Source organism: Hemitrygon akajei, chromosome 9 (genome assembly GCF_048418815.1).
Source record: "Hemitrygon akajei chromosome 9, sHemAka1.3, whole genome shotgun sequence".
NCBI lineage: Eukaryota > Metazoa > Chordata > Chondrichthyes > Myliobatiformes > Dasyatidae > Hemitrygon > Hemitrygon akajei.
The window spans coordinates 149,878,634-149,901,911 of record NC_133132.1 but is presented as its reverse complement, the minus strand read 5'-3'; the positions used below and the strand labels follow the sequence as shown (position 1 = coordinate 149,901,911).

The following is a 23,278-nucleotide window of genomic DNA, read 5'->3' as shown; positions in this document are numbered from 1 at the left end:
GCTATAGAAAGGGAGGACGCTGCAGAGGGAATATCCACTGAGTTGGTGTGAGTGGAAGTCAGAAATAGGAAGGGATCAATCACTGTGCTGGGAGTAGTCTATAGGCCCCCAAATAGCCCTCAGGACACCAAGGAGCAGATAAGCAGGCAGATTTTAGAATGGTGCAGGAAATACAGGGTTGTAGTTATGGGTGATTTCAACTTCCCTCATATTGACTGCCATCTCCTGACTGCAAAGGGGATAGATGGGGCTGAATTTGTCAGGTGTGTTCAAGAAGGATTCCTTACACAGTATGTGGACCAGCCGACCAGAGGAGAGGCCATATTTGATCCAGTTCTGGGTAATGAACCTGGTCAGGTGGCAGACCTCTTGGTGGGGGAACATTTTGGTGAGAGTGACCACAACTCCCTTAGCTTCAGCATAGCTATGGAAAAGGATAAAAACAGAAAAAATGGGGAAGTGCTTAACTGGGGAAGGGCTAACTATGAAGGGATGAGGCAGGAACTAGCGAGAGTAAATTGGAAACAGATGTTCAAGGGTGAAAGCACAGAAATAATGTGGATGAAGTTTAGGGACTACTTGTGCTGGATTCAAAATAGGTTTGTCCCACTATGACAAGGAAAAGATAGTAGGAAAAGAGAATCATGGCTGCCGAAACACATGAGGCAACTTGTCAAGAGGAAGAAGGAAGCATATGTAGATATAAGAAGCAGGAAGCAGGAGGGGCTCCTGAGAAATTTAGGGTAGCCAGGAAGGAGCTTAAGGAAGGAGTTAGGAGAGCTCGAAAGGGGCATGAGAAGGCCTTGGCATGTAGGATTTTGGAGAACCCCAAGGCATTCTATGTGTATGTGAAGAACAGAAGGATGACAAGAATGAAGGTGGGGGCGCTAAAGGATAAAGAAGGCAATATGTGGAGGAGGAGGTTGGGGAGGTCAGTATTCACAAGTGAAAAGGACCTTGATTGGAAATGACAGAAGAGATCGCTGGAGCGGTAGCTATGATCTTTGAATCCTCTTTCGCCAAAGAGGAATCCTCTTTGAATTTTCTTTGGGGGGTGCCGGAGGATTGGAGAATGGCAAATGTAGTTCCCTTGTTTAAAAAAGATAATAGGGAGAATCCTGGGAACTATAGACCGGTGAGTCTTACATCGGTGGTCTGCCAACTATTGGAAAGGATTCTTAAGGATAGGATCTACGAGCATTTGGAGAAGTACAGTCTACTCAAGGATAGTCAACATGGCTTTGTGAAGGGAAGGTCGTGCCTCACGAGCCTAATTGAGTTTTTTGAAGAACTAACAAAAGAAATTGATGAGGGTAGGGTGGTAGATGTGGTCTACATGGATTTTAGCAAGGCATTTGAGAAGGTTCCCCATGAGAGACTCATCCAGAAAGTCATGAGGCACGGGTCAGTGGAACCTTGGCTGTTCGGATTAAAAAATTTGGCTTATGGGAAGAAAGCAGAGAGTAGTAGTGGAAGGAAAGTATTCTGCCTTGAGGTCGGTGACTAGTGGAGTGCTGCAAGGATCTGTCCTGGGACCTCTGCTCTTTGTGATTTTTATAAATGACCCAGATGAAGAGGCGGAGGGATAGATGAGTAAGTTTGCAAATGACACGGAGATTGGAGAACTTGTGGATGGAGCTGTAAGTTGTTGAAGGCTACAAGAGGATATAGACAGGATGCAGAGTTGGGCAGAGAAATGGCAGATGGAGTTCAATCCAGATAAGTGTAAGGGATGCATTTTGGAAGGACAAACCAGAAGGCTGAGTATAGGGTTAATGGTTGGTTACTTAAGAGTGTGGATGAACAGAGGGACCTTGGGGTTCAAATCCATACATCTCTCAAAGTCGCTGCACAGGTTGATAGGGTAGTTAAGAAGGCCTATGGGATGCTAGGCTTCATTAATAGGGGGATTGAGTTAAGAGTGGAGAGGTCATGTTGCACTCTACAAATCCCTGGGGAGACCACACTCAGAGTATTGTGTTCAGTTTTGGTCACCTCATTATAGGAAGGATGTGGAAGCTATGGAGAGGGTGTAAAGGAGATTTACCAGGATGTTGCCTGAATTGGAAAACAAGTCTTATGACGCAAGGTTAGCAGAGCTGTGACTTTTCTCTTTGGAGTGTAGAAGGATGAGAGGGGACTTGATGGAAGTCTACAAGATTATGAGAGGCATGGATAGCCAATACCTGTTTCCCAGGGCATGAATAGCAAACACCAGAGGGTATATGTACAAAGTTAAGGGAGGGAAGTTTAGGGGAGACAGCAGGGGGTTGTGGGTGCCTGGAATGACTTGCCATGGATGGTGGTGGAGGCTAAAGCATTAGAGGTATTTAAGAGCCTCTTGGACAGGCACATGGATGAAAGAAAGTAGAAGGTTATGGGGTAATGTGGGTTTAGTACTTTTTTAAGCAATATATGGGTCGGCACAACATCGAGGGCTGAAGGGCCTGTACTGTGCTGTTGTATTCTGGTGTTCTAGTGTTCATGGTACTAGCTTATTCCTCAGATTCACTATTAACTTACTGAATTTAAATTTTCCTGCTGCCAGTTTTGGATTGAGAGTTGTGTCATTTATTTAACCCTGAAGTGCTTCAGAGATTTGATTAAATATTATCTATGGTTCTTTGTCTTCACTACAATTGTGGTTATCCTTTAAAAGTATGGCAGTGCTCCCCATGATGCATGTTGGGATGTGCTGGCAGTGTTGAAATTGCAATTCAGAGAAGCGCCCCATGGAGTAGTGACACGGAAATCAAGAAAACTGCAGATGCTGGAAATCTGAAATAAAAAACAAAGTGCTGCAAGCACTCAGATCAAGCAACTTCAGTGATATTCTATTTCACTGTCATGGTGAATGGGCTCTCAAAAAACAAAATTTTCCATGATCCCTACTCTGCAGGACTCATCCATGTGTTGGACTTTAGTTACTGTCACATAGAAAATGTTGTGCAGACTTTAATCAAATCATCTATTGAACTAGAAGATATTTAGAAGATTTTGATTGCTTTACATAAAATCTAGTACATAATTATAACTATGCCATTATACAACAAAGGTCATAATTCTTTTTTAATACATACCTGAAAAACATTGAGAATTGTAAATATGCATTGGAAAGCAATATGGGGGTTCTGTTGAAAGGTTGGTATTCCAAATGCCCACGTGAGTCCAAGGATTGGGGTTAGCACTGCAATACTCCTCACAATTGGTTTTATTGTATCCTTCTTCTTATGGCCCTCGGGCCTGTCTCCAATTGTTGGTCGTAGGAGCTTGAATATGACCACAACTAGAACAATAAAGTTGCTTGCGACGATAGATAAAGCCGGTATAATGAAAGCAAGTATTGGGTATTTTTCCCTCCAACTGAGCCAACAGGCATCTTTTCTTATGTAACTGTCCTGTGGATAGGTAACTCCGATTGTAATGGCTGAAATTATTATTGGACACAGATAGCCGATGCCAAATGAGATTCCCATCAAAACAGATTTGCTGATATTGTGGAGTAAGAAAACCAGGTGGTAGACAAGTAGAAGGCCAAGGGTGAACATCCAAAAGAATAAGGCGAGGTAGAAAACATGAATGAAAAAGGTTGCAGCCACACAAGCTCCTGAACCTTCTTTTACAGAGTCTGCCACGATAAACCATACATCTGCTATCAGCAAGTTGATAGCAATGTTCAGAATTGCCACGTGGCGAATATGTGATGCTTTACTCTTGGTCACGTGCCTCCATACCACTGCTTCTATAATGATGGTTATTATTAAGCTTGCTAGAGAAACGGCAACTCCAATTCGGGTTATAAAATTCAAAATACTGTTCTCCTCTGTCTTAGGGGACATTAAAATGCAAAAGGATGTTAAATGCTCACAATTACAAATGACGTTTTCTTCATCAAGATCCGGCGTACAGCCATCATTATTCCATGTACCATTAAGAGTAAAATCCCAAAATGCACATTGGGCAGAGTTAAAATCAAGTGTAGAGTTTCTTGCTGAGAAGTTCATCTTAGTTTTAATTGGTTTCTTATCACTTAATGTTATTGTCACAATGAGACTATTAATTGAGAAATTTCCTTTGAAGTTTGCATTGCTAGGTAAAATATCAATCAATGATGGATATGCAATTGTGACAACTACATTGTTTACCAACTTTTCAAGTTCATCAGTGGGAATGAATATATTAGTAGATAAATTGGTGTAGCCTTCAGTGCCAAAATTATCAAAGGTTACTTTCATGGGTCTTTTTGTTTCACGGCTGTCAATTTTAGTAGCTCTGAGCTGTAGATTCTCCTTTTTAATATCTAAAGTGTGATTCATCAGGTTGAGACGACTACTAAATGTCTCCACTGACAGTAATAATTTAGAACTGATATTTGTTTTAGCTGTTAGGCTGGAGAGAATCCTCCAGGCTTCTATTGATTCATGAGAAATCACGGTGTTTACAGTTTGCAAGAAATTCTGAAAAAAAAAGGAATACTTTATTAATCAATCAAATGTAATTCTCAGCAACTCACATACTTTTGAAATAGAAATGGACAAAGATAAAGACTTGAACATACAAAACATTCAGGAAATGACTGAAGCAAGTTGACTCGAAAGCCCCCCAGCACCCCTCCTCCCCAAAGCCACAAAATATCTTCAGAGATACTGAATCAGAGAAGCCAGGGCTAGTAAAGTCAAAACAAAAAGTTTGAAAAAAATTTCCCCCACCTCCTTGGATAATTATAAACATGAGTACAGGGGATGGGATGTTACACTGAAGTTGTACAAGACATTGGTGAGGCCTAATCTGGATTATTGAATGCAGGTTTTACTCACCTGCCTACAGTAAAGATGTAAATAAGGTTGAAAGAGTACAGAGAAAATTTACAAGAGGTTGCTCAGTCTGGAGGAACTGAGTTGTAAGGAAAGATTGAATAGATTAGGACTTTATTCCTTGGAATGTAGAAGATTAAGAGGAGATTTGATAGAACTATACAAAATTATGAGGGGTATAGATAGGGTAAATGAAAGCAGGCTTCAACCAGTTAAAGGGATAAAAGCTATGCAATGTATCCCAAAAATCTATTCAAAACTTGTAATCCTTAACAAGCACTTAGTGGTTCTATAAACATCATTCAATATCCTGCTTATTCTGCTAATATGTCTCTAGATTAGTCACAGCACTAATGTGACCTGTGCACATAATTAATCTAATTTGAAATCTAATTCTCTGCTGGGACCATCAAGATGTACTGTTTTTAAGCAAAAATACCATTTAACCTATTCTCCCATCACAAGGATCACTTCAAGTGTAGACATTTTGAAATTGTTAACAAACCTACTCACTGTGATGATAAACTACTTTCAAGGCCATTCACAAACACAAATGTAACTGTAGTGTCTGACACCAGTGCTAAAGGAACAGAGCTGGTAGTTCATACCGCGTTGATTATTGAACAAAGAACTGGATCTAATTCTTAATCCAAGGCATCAAATTCCCACTGTTGTAAGATAGCCACTGCAGGCAGCACCCCATTACTGAAGGAAACAACTGCATCATTGGAATGATTGGTCTTGCAGAATTGATTGAGAAGCTCAAGGCAGGAAGCCATTTGCAAACAGCCTGTTTCCACCATCTTCAAAGCTTCAACAAGGGTCAAATATTCAAAGGTTCATTTATTATCCAAGTATGTATGCAGTATACAACTCTGAGATTCTTCTTTTCCGGATTATCACAAAACAAAAAAAAACAAGGAAGTCAGTTCAAAGAGAAACACCCTCCCCAAAAAAGAATGGCAAAAACACATATCCCATTTGCATAAGGGTGTATGAATGTATCAACAGGAAATGGCCATTCGGTTTCTCAAATTTGCCCTGCCATTCAATATGAAAAAGGCCTCATCTCCTTTCCTATGCCAGTTCCCAGGGCTTTCTGTTCCCTGATTCTTCCATCTTAAATTCCCACAGAGTCTCCACAACACTCTGGGATAGAGAATTCCAGAGATTCATCACACTGGAATATTTCAACAAACAACTGTCATCACTGAAATGTGTGAAATGCTGAATAAGGATCATTAACCACACTCAGCTTCACAAAGCTCAGGGTCATGTGGATTCCCAACCTCCACACCGTGGGATCTTTCCAAATACCTCCTCTAAATCTCTGCTTTGTCTTGCAATCTGCTGCTCATGACTGCATCAGGCACTGTGCTTGTACAGAGATGATTTCACCCACTTAATCTCAGTGAAGAGTAGGTGGGACCTTGTGCAGTAAGATACAGAACAACAAACACAATATGCTAGAAAAAGTCAGCAAGTCAGGCAACATCTATAGAAGGGAATAAATAGTCAACGGTTCCATCCTGATGAAGGGTCTCAGTCCGAAACACCGACTGTCTATTCCCCTCCATAGTCAACCTGACTTGCTGAGTTCCTCTGTTATTCTGCATGTGTTGATCAAGATTTCCAGCATCTGTGGAATCACCTGTGCAGTGAGATATTGTAGGTTTCTTGCAAGTTTAGTAGGAGCTACGGGGATCTGGTACAGAAAGGAGATGAAGCCTGCATAGATCACTGAATACACACATGTCCCTATCAGGGCATAAAAATCTCAATCATTTACTCACTTACAAAGCTTTCCACTTCCAAATGTGCAGGTGGTTGTGTATTATTGTCTCATTCGGAATCAGAATCAGGTTTATTATCACCAGCATGTGTCATGAAATTTGTTAGCTTACCAGCAGCAGTTCAATGCAGTACATCATATAGAAGAAGAAAAGTAATAATCATAAATAAATAAATTACACTATATGTGTTGTAAATAGATTAAAAATTGTGCAAAGACAGAAATAATATATGTTAAAAATTGAGATAATGTTCACGGGATCAGTATCCATTTAGGAATTAGATGGCAGCGGGGAAGAAGCTGTTCCTGAATCGCTGAGTGTGTGCCTTCAGATTTCTGTACCTCCTACCTGATGGTAACAGTGAGAAAAGGGCATGCCCTGGGTGCTGGAGGTCCTAATAATAATGGACGCTGCCTTTCTGAGACACTGCTTCTTGAAGATGTCCTGGGTACTTTGTAGGCTAGTACCCAAGATAGAGCTGACTAAATTTACAACCCTCTGCAGCTTCTTTTGGTCCTGTGCAGTAGCCCCTACCCCCACACCATACCAGACAGTGATGCAGCATGTCAGAATGCTCTCCACAATACATCCACAGAAGTTTTTGAGTGTATTTGTTGACACACCAAATCTCTTCAAAATGCTAATGAAGTATAGGCACTCTCTTGCCTTCTGTATAGCTGCATCGATACGTTTGGACCAGATGGAGCAAAGGTGGCATACAGTGAAACTGTGAGCAACTGTCTTGGTCATTACTTTTGCGATCGCAGGACCCTGTTAGACAACGATTGCCGCAGGCCTGCTTCCCATGATTGGTGAAGAAATAGACAGTGAGGCAGCAGTGTCACCTGAGTTGTAGTGAGGACTCGGCCACTAGTTGCCGGCTTATGTTGTAGCATGGTGTCCGGGCTCGGTTGGGGGTGGCCTCTCTCGTCAGTGCTGTCCTCAAGTGTTGTATTGGAGGAATTACCAGCTGGACTGCTGGGAACCATCAGTTTGCAGGGCTTGTTGCTCAGAGTCTTGGACTAAAAATGTGTTTTCTATGCTCTTTTTTCTTTCTCGATATTTTGAATGGTCGTGTATGTCTTTTCCACCTTGGCCCCAAAGGAATGCTGTCTCATTTCGCTGTATCCATGTATGGTTTGAATGACAATTAAACATGACGTGATTTGAAGAGCCATGAGGTAATGTTGCAGCTCTGTAAAATCCTGGTTAGATCACACAAGAAGTATTGCATTCAGTTCTGGTCACCTCTTTACAGAAAAGATGTGGAAGCTTTACAGAGCGTGGAGAGGAGATTTACCAGGATGCTACCTGGATTGGAGAGCATGTCATATGAAGGTACTGTAGGTTGAGTGAACGTGATCTTTATTCTTTGTAGAGAAGGAGGATGTGAGGTGAATACAATGATGAAAGGCATTGATAGAGTGGACAACCGGGGACATTTTCCCAGGGTGGATACAGGGGGACATAACTTTAAGATGTTTGGAGGAAAGCATAGGAGGAATGTCATAGTTAAGTTTTTCACACAGAGTGCATGGCACAGAGAGGAGCAGGAGGATATGCAGGACTACAGGAGAGATTTTCCAGAAGAACACCAGTAATAAAGAGTGCATTGACAAGAAACATCTTATCAAAGGAGAATACATAATCATAGTCCACAAAACCACACACTGTCTCTAACACCTGCAATGTTCATCAATTATTATTCCAAGTGAGCCCTGATGACATGTCCCTCATACCATCATTTGCAGGACTACCTGCAACAATCAGAACATAGTAATGAAAGAATCTCTGATCCCATTGAAGTCTGTCAATATAACTGAACAGCTCACCCTGACATTTTTTGAGGATGTGAGTGGGGATTGACACAATGGAGGAAACAGCTATGTATCAACACCAGGTTCTTCATGTGGTGTCTTTGGTTGAGCTCTGGGCTCACTCTACACAGGAGCTCCCTCTTTATATCTATCTAACTAATGAGAAAGTCCAGATCTTGTTCAGTAAATCTACAGGTTGCCTGTCTCATTGCTGAAGCCTCTATTTCCTCCAAGGTCAGTGAAGTTGTGTTGCCTCTTTATGTGGCATTAAATGCTGATACCCTCTGTGACTACTGTAGGGAATGGGGTGAACTACTAGGAAATACACTTGACCTTATATATGCATGATATTTGGCTGTAAAATACCATAGATCATTTCAAACACAGCTTTCTTCCATTTCACAATGATTTGTAGGTGATCCCAAGGGCTTCAGGGCTTAATATTGTGCTGCCCCTTTAATGTGCCAGGGAAAGGTGGTCTATTTTCTGGGCTGCACATCAAAGGTGCCCTAAACTAGATTAATACAAGCCCAAACTCAGATCCTCACATCAAATGGACTCTGAGTTGAGCAGGATCACTGAGGTGAAAGATCAATTTCATCACGCATTACCCTGAGTTACTGGTGAGGGTGGAGTATGATTCCACAAACTGCTTACATACTGTTCACCTTGCTGAACCACTTTAATGGTAAAAGACACATTGCAGAAAATGCCCCGGACTTTTCCTGCTAGATGCTTGTTCTTACCTCCAAATCTGTTTCATTGCAAGTATTGTTTACTTCTGAAAATGCCTTCAGGATGGTTACGACAGCTTCTACATTTCCAGGTTTGGTGATGTTTTGCTCTTGTGAGGCCATAGATAATTGATGAAGAAGACTGGAAAAATTCTTTGTCATTTCAACAGAAGATTTTGTCACCTGCAAAATGAAAGTAGAAATGCTTATAAGGACATCTACTTACAATGAGAGCACATCCCAATTAGCAGAATCCCTGTGAATATTCAATCCGAGTAACTGGTCCAAGAGCTTCTGAGCACAAACTCCGGACACCCAAAATATACTCCTTTGGTTACAGTGCTGAGGGATGACTATTTGAGTTTATAACTGGTCACGGTGTAATCTCTTTATTATTGTAATCATCTCTTCAAACCTTTCCAAAGGCAAGCGATTAATAGCACAACAACTTTAAACCAGCTCTCAGATGTGTTAAAATACTGCAAAGAGTTTGGTTAAATCCTTACATTGTATCACATTGGGAATCCCACCACACAAGTCAAGCACTTTTCTCTCTGCTGCCATCAGGAAGATCATGCAAGAGCCTCAGAACTCACTCACACCACCAGGTTCAGGAATAGTTATTACCCCTAAACCATCAGGCTCTTGAACCAGAGGGGATAACTTCATTGAGCTTCTCTTGCCCCATCACTAAACTGTTCCCACAACGTATGGACCCACTTTCAAGGATACTTCCATTCACGTTCTCAATATTTGTTGCTTATTTATTATTATTATTGGAGTATTTTTATTTTTACTCAGCTCAACTGGTAAAACCTGAGGTATAGGCATAGCCAAGCACATTCATTTCTCAGTTGCTTTTATCATAGTCATTGCAATTTCAGGTGTTTGCATTTCTTCATTTGTATGAGTGCACTCCTTTTCCACCCTGATCTCACTTTCTTCATCATTGGGTGTCACCCTGTTTGACTAGATATTAGACCAAAAGTTCATTATCTCTGTGTTTATTGGTAATTATGTGCTATGGTTGGTGACATTTTCGCACCTCAGATTTAGTTTCAATGTCCTGTAAAATCCCTTTTCATTGTTTCTAAACTGATCATTCTGCTTTCTTCAACTGGCACATTTCATGTATCTATTTATCTTGCTTTGTACACACCAAGCATTTGTTTTAGCATATCTCTAAATTCTACAATGCTTTTGTTAAGTTGATCATATCTTGTATGGACCTTTTATTTCTTTAGTATGTCCTTTGCTGTTCTCTTAACTTTCTTGCTCATGTTATCCATTTTATATTCCATTAGTTGGGCTATTTCTGCTCTGAAGACTTCAATTTTGTTTCTTAATCTTTTCTCCCATTTTGGTGCTTCTATTAATGAGTGCCTCTACTTTGAAGTCATTATACTACACTGCTGTTAATGTTGCACAGTATATTATTATGTGTAGTTCTTCAAATGTTTCAACTTTTCCTAAATATTGTGGTATTATACTATTGTTGAGATGTTTGCAAATATTTTTTTTGCAAATTTTGATGTTATAGTTTGTTTTGAAATGTAAGGTCTTTTTGTTGGGTCAATGCCCGTATATTCTGTTAGTGTGGTGTTAAATATTAGGATAATTTTGTCTGTAAGCTCAGCATTCTGTGGAGGTTCAACATCTATGTTTGTTGTTGCTGCTATCATCAAGTTGTGGAGCAGTTAAAGTAATTGTATTTTATCAGTGCTTCAGTGGGTTGCATCTCCATTATTTTCTTGCATAGCATTGGTGTGGTATTTTGTTGGTTTCTTTCTAGCTCTTTCTAGCTAATAGTAATAATTATTGTTATTATTATTATTATTATTTCTTCTTTCTTTTTGTATTTGCACAGTTTGTTGTCTTTTGCACACCGGCAGTGCACCCAGCTGGTGCAATTTTTCATTGATTCTGTTATGGTTATTGGATTTATTGAGTATGTCCACAAGAAAATGATTCTCAGTGTTCAATATGATAGCATGTATTGATTTTGATTAAAAAAATTACCTTGAACTTTGGTTAAACCTTATATTTGAGTACATTATTTGCAGTACCTACCTTAAGAAGATAACTAACTGCAGGTATTAGACAGAAATCATGTTCATCATCATATTTCCCATTCTTTCCACATCTTCTTTTCCTGACACCTTCTGTTCCCTGACAGGGGATTTCCGCAGTGGAATTAAATTTTGTTGTTCCAAATTCGCTGTCGGTGCAGGGAATTTCATCTTCTGTTGAAGGAAATATTATATAGTTTTCCAAAAGGTAAACAGTCTAGTTTCCCCAAGCTTATGTCATGCTCCATGAGTGTATTTGATAAGTTCTGGCTTGGCAGAGAGGGCTTTGACAGAGTTGACCTAGTCTTGCTCCTATTTCTTTTACTTTATTATTCACCTGCCCAGTACTTTCCGCATTGGCTTGTTTGTGTTAAACTAGAATTGATGCTCCACAGACGACAATGCCAGGGGCTAACACCGCAGCCTTATGCCACTCGGACATGAAACTAAAATCCTCTTTAATCTTACAGACAGGTACTTGGAGGAATATTTGTACTAAGTTGTCTGCTTTAGCTCATGCTGGCAGAAGTTTCTATCAGCCGGTGTGGCAAAGGACAGATACCTGCACTGGACATTCCACCAACAGAGATCCCTAGCGGGCAATTGGGCCTGACAGAATATGTTCAGAAATGGTGCAAATTCCTTCAAAGCAAGGAAACACAAGCAGCCAGACATATGTTGTTCACTAGATCGTTCAGATATCAAAGAGAAATGCAGGTAGAGCTATTATGACAAAGAAGATTATTTTCATGCAAGATCTGTTTAGAATGACCCAAACTGACCCATTCCCCAATCTATGTTTTCGCATTTACTCATTAATCAACTCTGTTTCATTGCCACCAACTGTGTGAAAATATTTTCTCTGCAGAGCACTCGTATATTTCTTCCCTGAAGCCCAGAATCTATGGCCCCTAGTTGCTGTCGGAACAACTTTTCTTTAACCTCCTTATTCAAACCTGCCATAATATTGTATACTTCAAACTAAATCTCCCCTCAGCCTTCTTTAATCCAAGGAAAAATGACCAGCCTCTCCAATCTGATCCATGTTTGATCATAAGAATTAGCCCACCTGATCCCTCCTCCATCCACTATTCATCCATACTCCACATTTAGTAAGATAATGGCTGATCTGATTACATCCTCAACTCTGCTATGCTAAGTTATCCAGTTATCACCAAAGCATCACTGATCTGTGGCTGAAAGAAGGCCACAGTTGGGAGCTTAACATCAAAGGATATACTTTTATCGAAAGGACAGTTAGAAAGGCATAGGCGGTGGTGTGGCTCTGTTGGCAGGAATGGAATTATGTATATCTTTAGAAGGAGGTGATATAGGGTCAGAAAATGTGGAATCTTTGTGGGTGGAATTAAGAAACTGCAAAGGTTAAAGAAAAGCATTATGGGAATCATATATAGGCTTCCAAATAGTAGCCGAGATGTAGAGCTGAGATTGGAAAGGAAGCAGGAAAAGGCATGTGATAAGGTTATTGACACAATTGTAATGGGGGACTTGTAATGGAGAAAATGTAATGACTACCAAGATGGCACCGCGTACAGTGGCTATGTTGTGAGTTCCATTCCAAATCTACAGTATACGACTAATTTCTATGATTTTCTCAGCATTTTCTGTTTGTAACTGATAGTCACATCAAATATGATAGACTGACCCTTCTGAACATCGGAAAAGCGGCATTTACTCATTATGTGCTGCCTTTCCTACACTGGGATCCCCTGCTTGAGTGATCCATGGAAGATTCATCTCTTACACCGCCACTACCTCAGAAGAAGTGCCAGAGAAGAGAGAGAAGGGCCGGCATCCTGGTGAGGCTGAGACGGCATGCGAATCGACCGCCACTCCCTCGTATACTCCTGGCTAATGTTCAGTCCCAGGATGACAAGCTTTGTGAACTGAGAGCTAGAATCCCTATCAGCGGGAAGCAAAGGAATGTAACATTTTGTGCTTTGTGGAGACCTGGCTGGCAGAGGAGATACTGGACCACGTTATCAAACCCTCTGGGTTCTCCCTGTTCTGGGCAGACAGGTTGAAAACCCTTACTGGGAAGAATAAAGGAGGGAAATGCCTCATGGTTAACAATGCTTGGTGTGACCCCCAGAATGTGTGTGCACTCAAATCCTTTTGTTCCCCGGACCTGGAATCCCTGGTGTTGCTGTGCAGACCTTACTGGCTGCCTAGGGAGTTCACAGCTGTCATCATCACAGCGGTGTACATTCCGCCACAGGCTGATACTGACCTCGCTCTCAAGGAACTGTACAAGACCATCAACATGCTGGAGAATGCACACCCAGAGGCTGCCTTCATCATCGCCGGTGACTTTAATCGAGCATCAATGCTCAGTTCAATGTCGCTAACTCAAAGCTTCCAAGGAAAGCCACCACTACAACCTGCAACCTGGTCATCTCCAACGCTGAGGTACGCAGATGTTTCCAATGAGTGGACAGTCGCAAGGCTGCGGGACCAGACGGCAACCCAGAGCGAGTGCTTAGGATGTGTGCAGCACAACTGGCAGATGTGATTACAGACATTTTTAATCTCTCCCTCTCCCAGTGTAGAATGCCTTCCTGCTTCAAATTATCCACCATTGTCTCTGTACCAAAAAAGACCAAGGTAACATGCCTGAACGACTGGTGTCCTGTCGCAGTCACCTCAATAATAAGCAAATGCTTTGAGAGGCTGGTCAAGGACTACATCTGCAGCTTGCTACCACCCAAACAGGACCCCCTACAAATCGCCTAACGACACAACCAATTGACAGATGACACAATAGCCACTGCTCTACATACATCTGGAGAAGAAGGATGCTTATGTGAGAATGCTGTTCCTGGACTACAGTTTAGCATTGAACACCACAGTTCCATCTAGGCTTGACAAGAAGCTCAAGTACCTTGGTCTTGACCCTGGTTTGTTCATCTGGATCCTAGACTTCCTGTCAGATCGCCAGCAGGTTGTAAGAGTGGGCTCCCTCACCTCCAACCCTCTGCTCTCAAGACAGGAGGCCCTCAGGCCCATGACTGTATCGCCACCCACAGCTCTAATCTGCTAATTAAATTTGCCGATGATACTACATTGATTGGCCTTATCTTAAACAATAATGAGGTGGCCTACAGGGAAAAAAATCATCTCTCTGACACAGTGGTGTCAAGAAAACAACTCTCCCTCAATGTCGCAAAAACAAAGGAGCTGGTTGTGGATTACAGGAGGAATGGAGATGGGCTAACCCCTATTGACATCAATGGATCTGGGGTTGAGAGGGTAAACAGCTTCAAGTTCCTCGGCATCCACATCACCGAGGACCTCACATGGTCTGTACACACCAGCTGTGTGGTGAAAAAGGCACAACAGCGCCTCCTTTACCTCAGACGGTTGAGGAAGTTTGGTATGGGCCCCCAAATCCTAAGAACTTTCTATGGGGGCACAATTGAGAGCATCCTGTCTAGCTGCATTACTGCCTGGTATGGGAACTGTACTTCCCTCAATCGCAGGACTCTGCAGAGAGTGGTGCGGACAACCCAGCACATCTATAGTTATGAACTTCCCATGATTCAGGACAATTATGAGGACAGGAGTGTAAAAATGGCCTGTAGGATCATTGGGGACCCAAACCATCCCAATCATAGAAACACAGAAAATAGGTGCAGGAGTAGGCCATTCGGCCCTTCGAACCTGTACCGCCATTCAGTATGATCATGGCTGATCGTCCAACTCAAAACCCTGTACCTGCTTTCTCTCCATACCCCCGATCACTTTGGCCACAAGGGCCATATCTAACTTCCTCTTAAATATAGCCAATGAACCGGCCTCAACTGTTTCCTGTGGCAGAGAATTCCACAGATACACCACTCTCTGTGTGAAGAAGTTTCTCCTCATCTCAGTTCTAAAAGGCTTCCCCTTTATCCTTAAACTGTGACCCCTAGTTCTGGACTTCCCCAACATCGGAAACAATCTTTCTGCATCTAGCCTTATCTAAGCTCCATGTACCCATCTAAAAGTCTCTTAAAAGAGCCTATTGTATCTGCCTCTACTACCATTGCCAGCAGTGCATTCCATGCACCCACCACTCTCTGTGTGAAAAACTTACCTCTGACATCCCCCTTGCACCTACTTCCAAGCACCTTAAAACTATGCCCCCTCATGTTAGCCATTTCAGCCCTGGGACAAAGCCTCTGGCTATCCACACGATTAATGCCTCTCATAATCTTATACACCTCTATCGGGACACCTGTCATCCTCCATCACATCAAGGAGAAAAGGCCAAGTTCACTCAACCTATTTTTATAAGGCATGCTGTCCAATCCAGGCAACATCCTTGTAAATTTCCTCTGCACTCTCTCTATAGTATCAGCATCTTTCCTGTAGTGAGGTGACCAGAACTGAACGCACAACTCCAAGTGGAGTCTGACCAAGGCCTTATATAACTAACATTACCTCACGGCTCTTGAACTCAATCCCACGGTTGACAAAGGTCAACACACCATACACCTTCTTAACAACACTGTCAACCTCACATCAGCTTTGAGTCTCCTATGGTCTCGGACACCAAGATCTCTCTGACCTTCCACACTGCCAAGACTCTTACCATTAATCAGAGCATCAGAAATCTCCTCCGTCGCTTCCCACAGTAGCCTGGGGTATATCTCATCCGCACCCAGTGACTTATCTAACTGACTGCTTTTCAAAAGCTTCAGCACATCCTCTTTCTTAATGTCTATATGCTCAAGTGTGTCAATCCATTGAAAGTCATCCCACAATCGCCAAAGTCCTTCATTAAGTACCTCCACTACCTTCTCTGACTCCATGCACATGTTTCCACTATTGCACCTGATTGATCATATTCTCACACGGTTCATCCTTTTGCTCTTCACATACTTGTGAATGCCTTCAGGTTTTCTTTAATCCTGCTCACCAAGGCCATCTCATGGCCCCTTCTAGCTCTCCTAATTTCATTCTTAAGCTCCTTCCTAACAACCATGTAATTTTCTTGAGCTCTGACAGTTTTTTGAACCTTTTCTAAGATTTTCTTTTCTTCTTAACTAGATTTTATACATCCTTTGTAAACCATGGCTCTTTTACCCTACCATCCTTTCCCTGCCTCAATGGAACACACCTATGCAAATGCCATGCAAATACTCCCTGAACATTTGCCACATTTCTGTTGTGCATTCTCCTGAGAATATCTGTTCCCAATTTATGCTCCCAAGTTCCTGCCTGATAGCTTCATATTTCCCCTTACTCCAGTTAAGCACTTTCCTAACTTGTCTGTCCCAATACTATGGTAAAGGAGATAGAATTGTGATCACTATCTCCAAAATGCTCTTCCACTGAGAGACCTGACACCTGACCAGGTTCATTTCCCAATACCAGATCAAGTACAGCCTCTCCCCTAGTTGGCTTATCTACAGATTGTGTCATATTCTACTTATTATTATTATTATTATTATTATTATTATTATTATTATTATTATTATTATTATTATTATTATTATTATTATCTACAGATTCCTGAATACACCTAACAAACTCCACCCCATCTGAACCCCTTGATCTAAGGAGTTGCCAGTCAATATTAGGAAAATTAAAATCATCCATCACAACAACCCTATTATTATTGCACCATTCCAGAATCTGCCTTCCTATCTGCTCCTCGATGTCTCTGTTACTATTGGGAGGGGGGGTATCTATAAAACACACCCAGTAGAGTTATTGCCCCCTTCCTGTTGCTGACTTCCACCCACATTGATTCAGGAGGCAATCCCTCTATAACTTCCTCCTATGCTTCAGCTGTGATACTATTCCTGATTAGATAGATAGATAGATAGATAGATACTTTATTCATCCCCATGGGGAAATTCAACTTTTTTCCAATGTCCCATACACTTGTTGTAGCAAAACTAATTACATACAATACTTAACTCAGTAAAAAAAAATATGATATACATCTAAATCACTATCTCAAAAAGCATTAATAATAGCTTTTAAAAAGTTCTTAAGTCCTGGCGGTAGAATTGTAAAGCCTAATGGCATTGGGGAGTATTGACCTCTTCATCCTGTCTGAGGAGCATTGCATCAATAGTAACCTGTCGCTGAAACTGCTTCTCTGTCTCTGGATGGTGCTATGTAGAGGATGTTCAGAGTTATCCATAATTGACCGTAGCCTACTCAGCGCCCTTCGCTCAGCTACCGATGTTAAACTCTCCAGTACTTTGCCCACGACAGAGCCCGCCTTCCTTACCAGCTTATTAAGACGTGAGGCGTCCCTCTTCTTAATGCTTCCTCCCCAACACGCCACCACAAAGAAGAGGGCGCTCTCCACAACTGACCTATAGAACATCTTCAGCATCTCACTACAGACATTGAATGACGCCAACCTTCTTAGGAAGTACAGTCGACTCTGTGCCTTCCTGCACAAGGCATCTGTGTTGGCAGTCCAGTCTAGCTTCTCGTCTAACTGTACTCCCAGATACTTGTAGGTCTTAACCTGCTCCACACATTCTCCATTAATGATCACTGGCTCCATATGAGGCCTAGATCTCCTAAAGTCCACCACCATCTCCTTGGTCTTGGTGATATTGAGACGCAGGTAGATTGAGTTGCACCATATCACAAAGTCCTGTATCAGTTTCCTATACTCCTCCTCCTGTCCATTCCTGACACACCCCACTATGGCCGTGTCATCAGCGAACTTCTGCACATGGCAGGACTCCGAGTTATATTGGAAGTCTGATGTGTACAGGGTGAACAGGACCGGAGAGAGTACGGTTCCCTGCGGCGCCCCTGTGCTGCTGACCACCGTGTCAGACCTACAGTCTCCCAACCACACATACTGAGGTCTATCTGTCAAGTAGTCCACTATCCAATCCACCATGTGAGAGTCTACTCCCATCTCCGTTAGTTTGTGCCTTAAGATCTTGGACTGGATGGTGTTAAAGGCACTAGAGAAGTCAAGGAATGTAATCCTCACTGCACAACTGACCCCCTCTAGGTGAGAGAGTGATTTGTGCAGCAAATACGTGATTAGCAATGCCCCACCTTGTTTGCCTACCTCCCTGTCTGTTTTGAAACATCTGAAGCCCGGCACACTCAGCAGCTATTCCTGCCCCTGAGATATCCGAGTCTGACCGGGTGCATGACATCCTGGTACGAGAGGGAAAGCAACCAGAAGTTGTGATACATGTTGGGACCAATGACATAGGCGGAAAGAGGGATGAGGTCCTGAAGTGTGAGTTTCGGGAACTAGGAGAAGGCTGAAGAACAGGACCTCAAGGGTGGCGTTCTCAGGATTGCTGCCAGTACTACGTGATAGTGATGGTAAGAATTGGAGGAGATGGCAGTTGAATGCGTGGCTGAGGAGTTGGTGCAGGGGGCAGGGTTTTAGATTTTTGGACCATTGGGATCTCTTCTGGGGAAGGTGGGACCTGTACAGATTGGATGGGTTCCACCTGAACTCGAGGGGGAGCAATATCCTTGCTGGTAGGTTTGCTAGCATGGTTCAGGAGGGTTTAAACTAATTTGCAAGGGGGATGGGACCCGGAGCGATAGAGCAGTGAAAGAAGTGCATGGAGTAAAGCCAAATCTAACATATAGAGAGGCTTTGAGGAAAGAGAAGCAGAATAAAGGTAGTAAGGTAGAAGGGCTAAAGTGTGTGTGTACTTCAATGCAAGAAGCATCAGGAACAAAGGTGATGAACTGAGAGCTTGGATACATAAATGGAATTATGATGTAGTGGTCATTATGGAAACTTGGCTGGCACCACGGCAGGAATGGATTCTCAATATTCCTGGATTTCAGTGCTTTGAAAGGGATGGGGGGGGGGGGGTAAAAAGGGAAGGAGGGTGGCATTACTGGTCAGGGATACTATTACAGCTGCAGAAAGGATGGGTAATGTAGCAGGATCCTCTTTTGAGTCAGTATGGGTGGAAGTCAGGAACAGGAAGGGAGCAGTTACTCTACTGGGGGTATTCTATAGGCTCCCTGGCAGCAGCAGAGATACCGAGGAGCAGATTGGGAGACAGATTTTGGAAAGGTGCAAAAATAACAGGGTTGTTATCATGGATGACTTTAACTTCCCTAATATTGATTGGCACTTGATTAGTTCCAAGGGTTTAGATGGGGCAGAGTTTGTTAAGCGTGTCCAGGATGGATTCCTGTCACAGTATGTTGACAGGTCGACTAGGGGGAATGCCATACTAGATCTAGTATTAGGTAACAAACTGGGTCAGGTCACAGATCTGTCAGAGGGTGAACATCTGGGGGATAGTGATCACCACTCCCGGACCTTTAGCATTATCTTGGAAAAGGATAGAATCAGAGAGGACAGAAATTTTTTTAATTGAGGAAGGGCGGATTGTCGAAGATTGCAGAGAGACATTGATAGGATGCAGAAGTGGGCTGAGAAGTGGCAGATGGAGTACAACCCGGAGAAGTGTGAGATGGTACACTTTGGAAGGACAAACTCCAAGGCAGAGTACAAAGTAAATGGCAGGATACTTGGTAGTGTGGAGAAGCAGAGGGATCTGGGGGTACATGTTCACAGATCCCTGAAAGTTGCCTCACAGGTAGATAGGGTAGTTAAGAAAGCTTATGGGGTGTTAGCTTTCATAAGTCGAGGGATAGAGTTTAAGAGACGCGATGTAATGATGCAGCTCTGTAAAACTCTAGTTAAGCCACACTTGGAGTACTGTGTCCAGTTCTGGTTGCCTCACTATAGGAAGGATGTGGAAGCATTGGAAAGGGTACAGAGGAGATTTACCAGGATGCTGCCTGGTTTAGAGAGTATGGATTATGATCAGAGATTAAGGGAGCTAGGGCTTTACTCTTTGGAGAGAAGGAGGATGAGAGGAGATGTGATAGAGGTGTACAAGATATTAAGAGGAATAGACAGAGTGGACAGCTAGCTCTCTTCCCCAGGGCACCACTGCTCAGTACAAGAGGACATGGTTTTAAGGTAAGGGGAGGGAAGTTCAAGGGGGATATTAGAGGAAGGTTTTTCAGTCAGAGAGTGGTTGGTGTGTGGAATGCACTGCCTGAGTCAGTGGTGGAGGCAGATACACTAGTAAAGTTTAAGAGACTACTGGACAGGTATATGGAGGAATTTAAGGTGGGGGGTTATTTGGGAGGCAGGGTTTGAGGGTCGGCACAACATTGTGGGCCGAAGGGCCTGTAATGTGCTGTACTATTCTATGGTCTATGTAATGGCCACAACATCATAGTTCCACATATTGATCCACACTCTGTTCATCTGCCTTGTTTATAATATTCCTTGCATTAAAATAGACCTCAATCTATCTGCTGAGTGCATCTTTGCTCTATCATTTGCCTATCCCTCCTCATAAACTCCCTACAAGATACCTCTTCTTGTGCACCAACCACCCCAACCTCTGCTCTTCACTTTGGTTCCCACCCCCTGCATATGTAGTTTAAGATAAGATAAAATAGGATAAGATAAGGTAAGATAAAACTTTATGTGTCCCAAAGGAAATTATTATTGCAAGGTTGCTCAGTTAGAAATATATACTTTAAAATACAAAATGTAAACATTAAGGTATGAAAAAATGCAAAGTACAGATGTGCAACGAAACCCGATACACTTAAGGAGGAGGAGTTGCAAAATATTACAGCCGCCGGGAGAAAGGATCTCCTGTGGCGATCAGTGGTGCACCTCAGTGGAATCAGTCTGTTACTAAAGCTGCTGCTGTGTTTGTCCATCATGTCATGGAGGAGTGAGAGGTATAGTCTATAATGCTCCGTAGCTTCTGCAGCATCCTCCTTTCAGACACAACCACCAGAGAATCTAGTTCCACCCCCAGAACAGAACCAGCCTTCCTGATGAAATTATCAAATCTTCTTGGTACCAGCTGCTCTCACCCTGCTGCAGATTACAGCATGGAATAGAATGCTGGCCACCACTGCATAGCACTGCAGATGTTGAATGACTGGAGCCTCCTCAGGAAGCCTATCGGGTCTGTCACTTCTTGTACAGAGTCCCTGAATTTTTAGTCCAGTCCAGTTTATTGTCCAGGTGAGTTCCCAGGTATTTGTAGTCCCAGATGACTTCCACATCCGTGCCCTTGATGGAGATTGGAATGCAGGGTGTTTTCACCTTCCTGAAGTCCACCATCAAATCCTTTGTCTTAGTGATAGAATACTGAACATAGACTTCTACAGCACATTACAGGCACTGCAGCGTAAAATGTTGTGCCGGCCATGTAACCTACTCTAGAAACTGCCTGGAATTTCCCTACTGCATAGACTTGTATTTTTCTAAGCTCCATGTACCTATCTAAGAGTCTCTTTAAAAACCCTATTTTATCCACCTCTACCACTATTGTTGACAGTGCACTCCATGCACCCACCACTCTCTGTGTGAAGATGTTGAGCTGCAGGTGATTCAGCCCACACCACTCAACAATGTTGTCCACCATTCTAGCCAGAGTTGGAATAGCAGGATAGCTCGAATGAATATGTGACTTGAGCGGTGGTGCAGGAGGGAGGCTTTCAGATTCGTGGGGCATTAGAACCGCTTCTGGGGGAGATGGGACCAGTACCATCCGGACGATCTACATCTGGGCAGAGCTGGGATCAATGTCCCAGGGAGATTGTTTGCTAGTGCTGTTGGGGAGGTTTTAAACTAATATGGCAGGGGGATGGGAACCCACACAGAAAAGAAGTGGGAAGTGATGCAGAAACCAAAGCTAGAGTTAATGAAGAAAAAAGTAAGAGTAGAGTGCATAAAAGTAAAAATTGAAAATCCCATAGGTCACTAGATTCTAAAAGGACAATGAGTATAAGGGCACTTTATCTAAATGCCCGTAGTATTAGAAACAAGGTTAGTGAACTTGTGGCACAGATCAGTACCAAGGCATATGATTTAGTGGCCATTACAGAAACCTGGTTGCAAGGTGGAGATGACTGGGAATTAAATATCCAAGGGTATCAGGCAAGATAGGCAAGAAGGCAGAGGAGGGGGGATGGCGCTCTTATTAAGGATGAGATCAGGGCAATTGTGAAAGATGATTTAAGATCTACAGAGGAGAATGTTCAGTCCATCTGGGTAGAGATTAAGAATAGTAGAGGGAAAAAAATCACTGGTGGCAGTTGTCCATAGACCACCTAATAAAAATATTGCAGTGGCAGAGGCAATTAACCAAGAAATAACTGAGGCTTGTAAGAACGGAACAACAGTTATCATGGGGGATTTTAACTTCCACATAGATTGGGTGAATCATGTTGAAGTCTTGAAGAGGACTTAATAGAATGTATCTGTGATAGCTTTCTTGAGCAGCATGTTAGTGAACCTACAAGAGAAAATGCTATCTTAGATCTAGCCCTGTGCAATGAGACAGGTAAGATTAACAATCTTGTAGTCAGGGATTCTGTTGGAAAGAGTGATCATAGTATGATTGAATTTCACATAGAGATGGAGGATGAAATAGATCTAAAACTAGTGTATTATGCTTGAACAAGGGAGACGACAACAGGATGATGGAGGAGTTGGCTAATGTGGATTGGGAGCACAGGTTATTTGGTAGGATAGTTGAGGAAAAGTGGAATAGAACCATAGAACATTACAGCACAGGAACAGGCCTTCTGGCCCTTCTTGGATGTGCCAAACCATTTTTCTGCCTAGTCCCACTGACCTGCATCTGGACCATATCCCTCTATACACCTCTCATCCATGTACCTGTCCAAGTTTTTCTTAAATATTAAAAGTGAGCCGCATTTACCACTTCATCTGGCAGTTTATTTCACACTCCCACCACTCTCTGTGTGAAGAAACACCCCCCCCCCCATGTTCCCTTTAAACTTTTCCCACTTCACCCTAAACCCATGTCCTCTGGTTTTTTTCTCCCCTAACCTCAGTGGAAAAAGCCTGCTTGCATTCAGTCTATCTATACCCATCATAATTTTATATACCTCTATCAAATCTCCCCTCATTCTCCTACGCTCCAGGGAATAAAATCCTAACCTATTCAACCTTTCTCTGTAACTCAGTTTCTCAAGTCCCGGCAACATCCTCGTAAACCTTCTCTGCACTCT

At 42.5% G+C, this 23,278-nt stretch overlaps 1 protein-coding gene across 1 annotated transcript in view; it reads right to left on the bottom strand.

Moving 5' to 3' along the window:
* The window catches only part of LOC140732688 (adhesion G protein-coupled receptor F5-like), a 72,477-nt gene that overhangs the window by 30,477 nt on the left and 18,722 nt on the right, over positions 1-23,278 (bottom strand). The window contains exon 2 of the mRNA XM_073055372.1: positions 3,081-4,457. Coding sequence (XP_072911473.1) covers positions 3,081-4,457 — 1,377 coding nt within the window. The remainder of the gene's footprint in view (positions 1-3,080; positions 4,458-23,278) is intronic.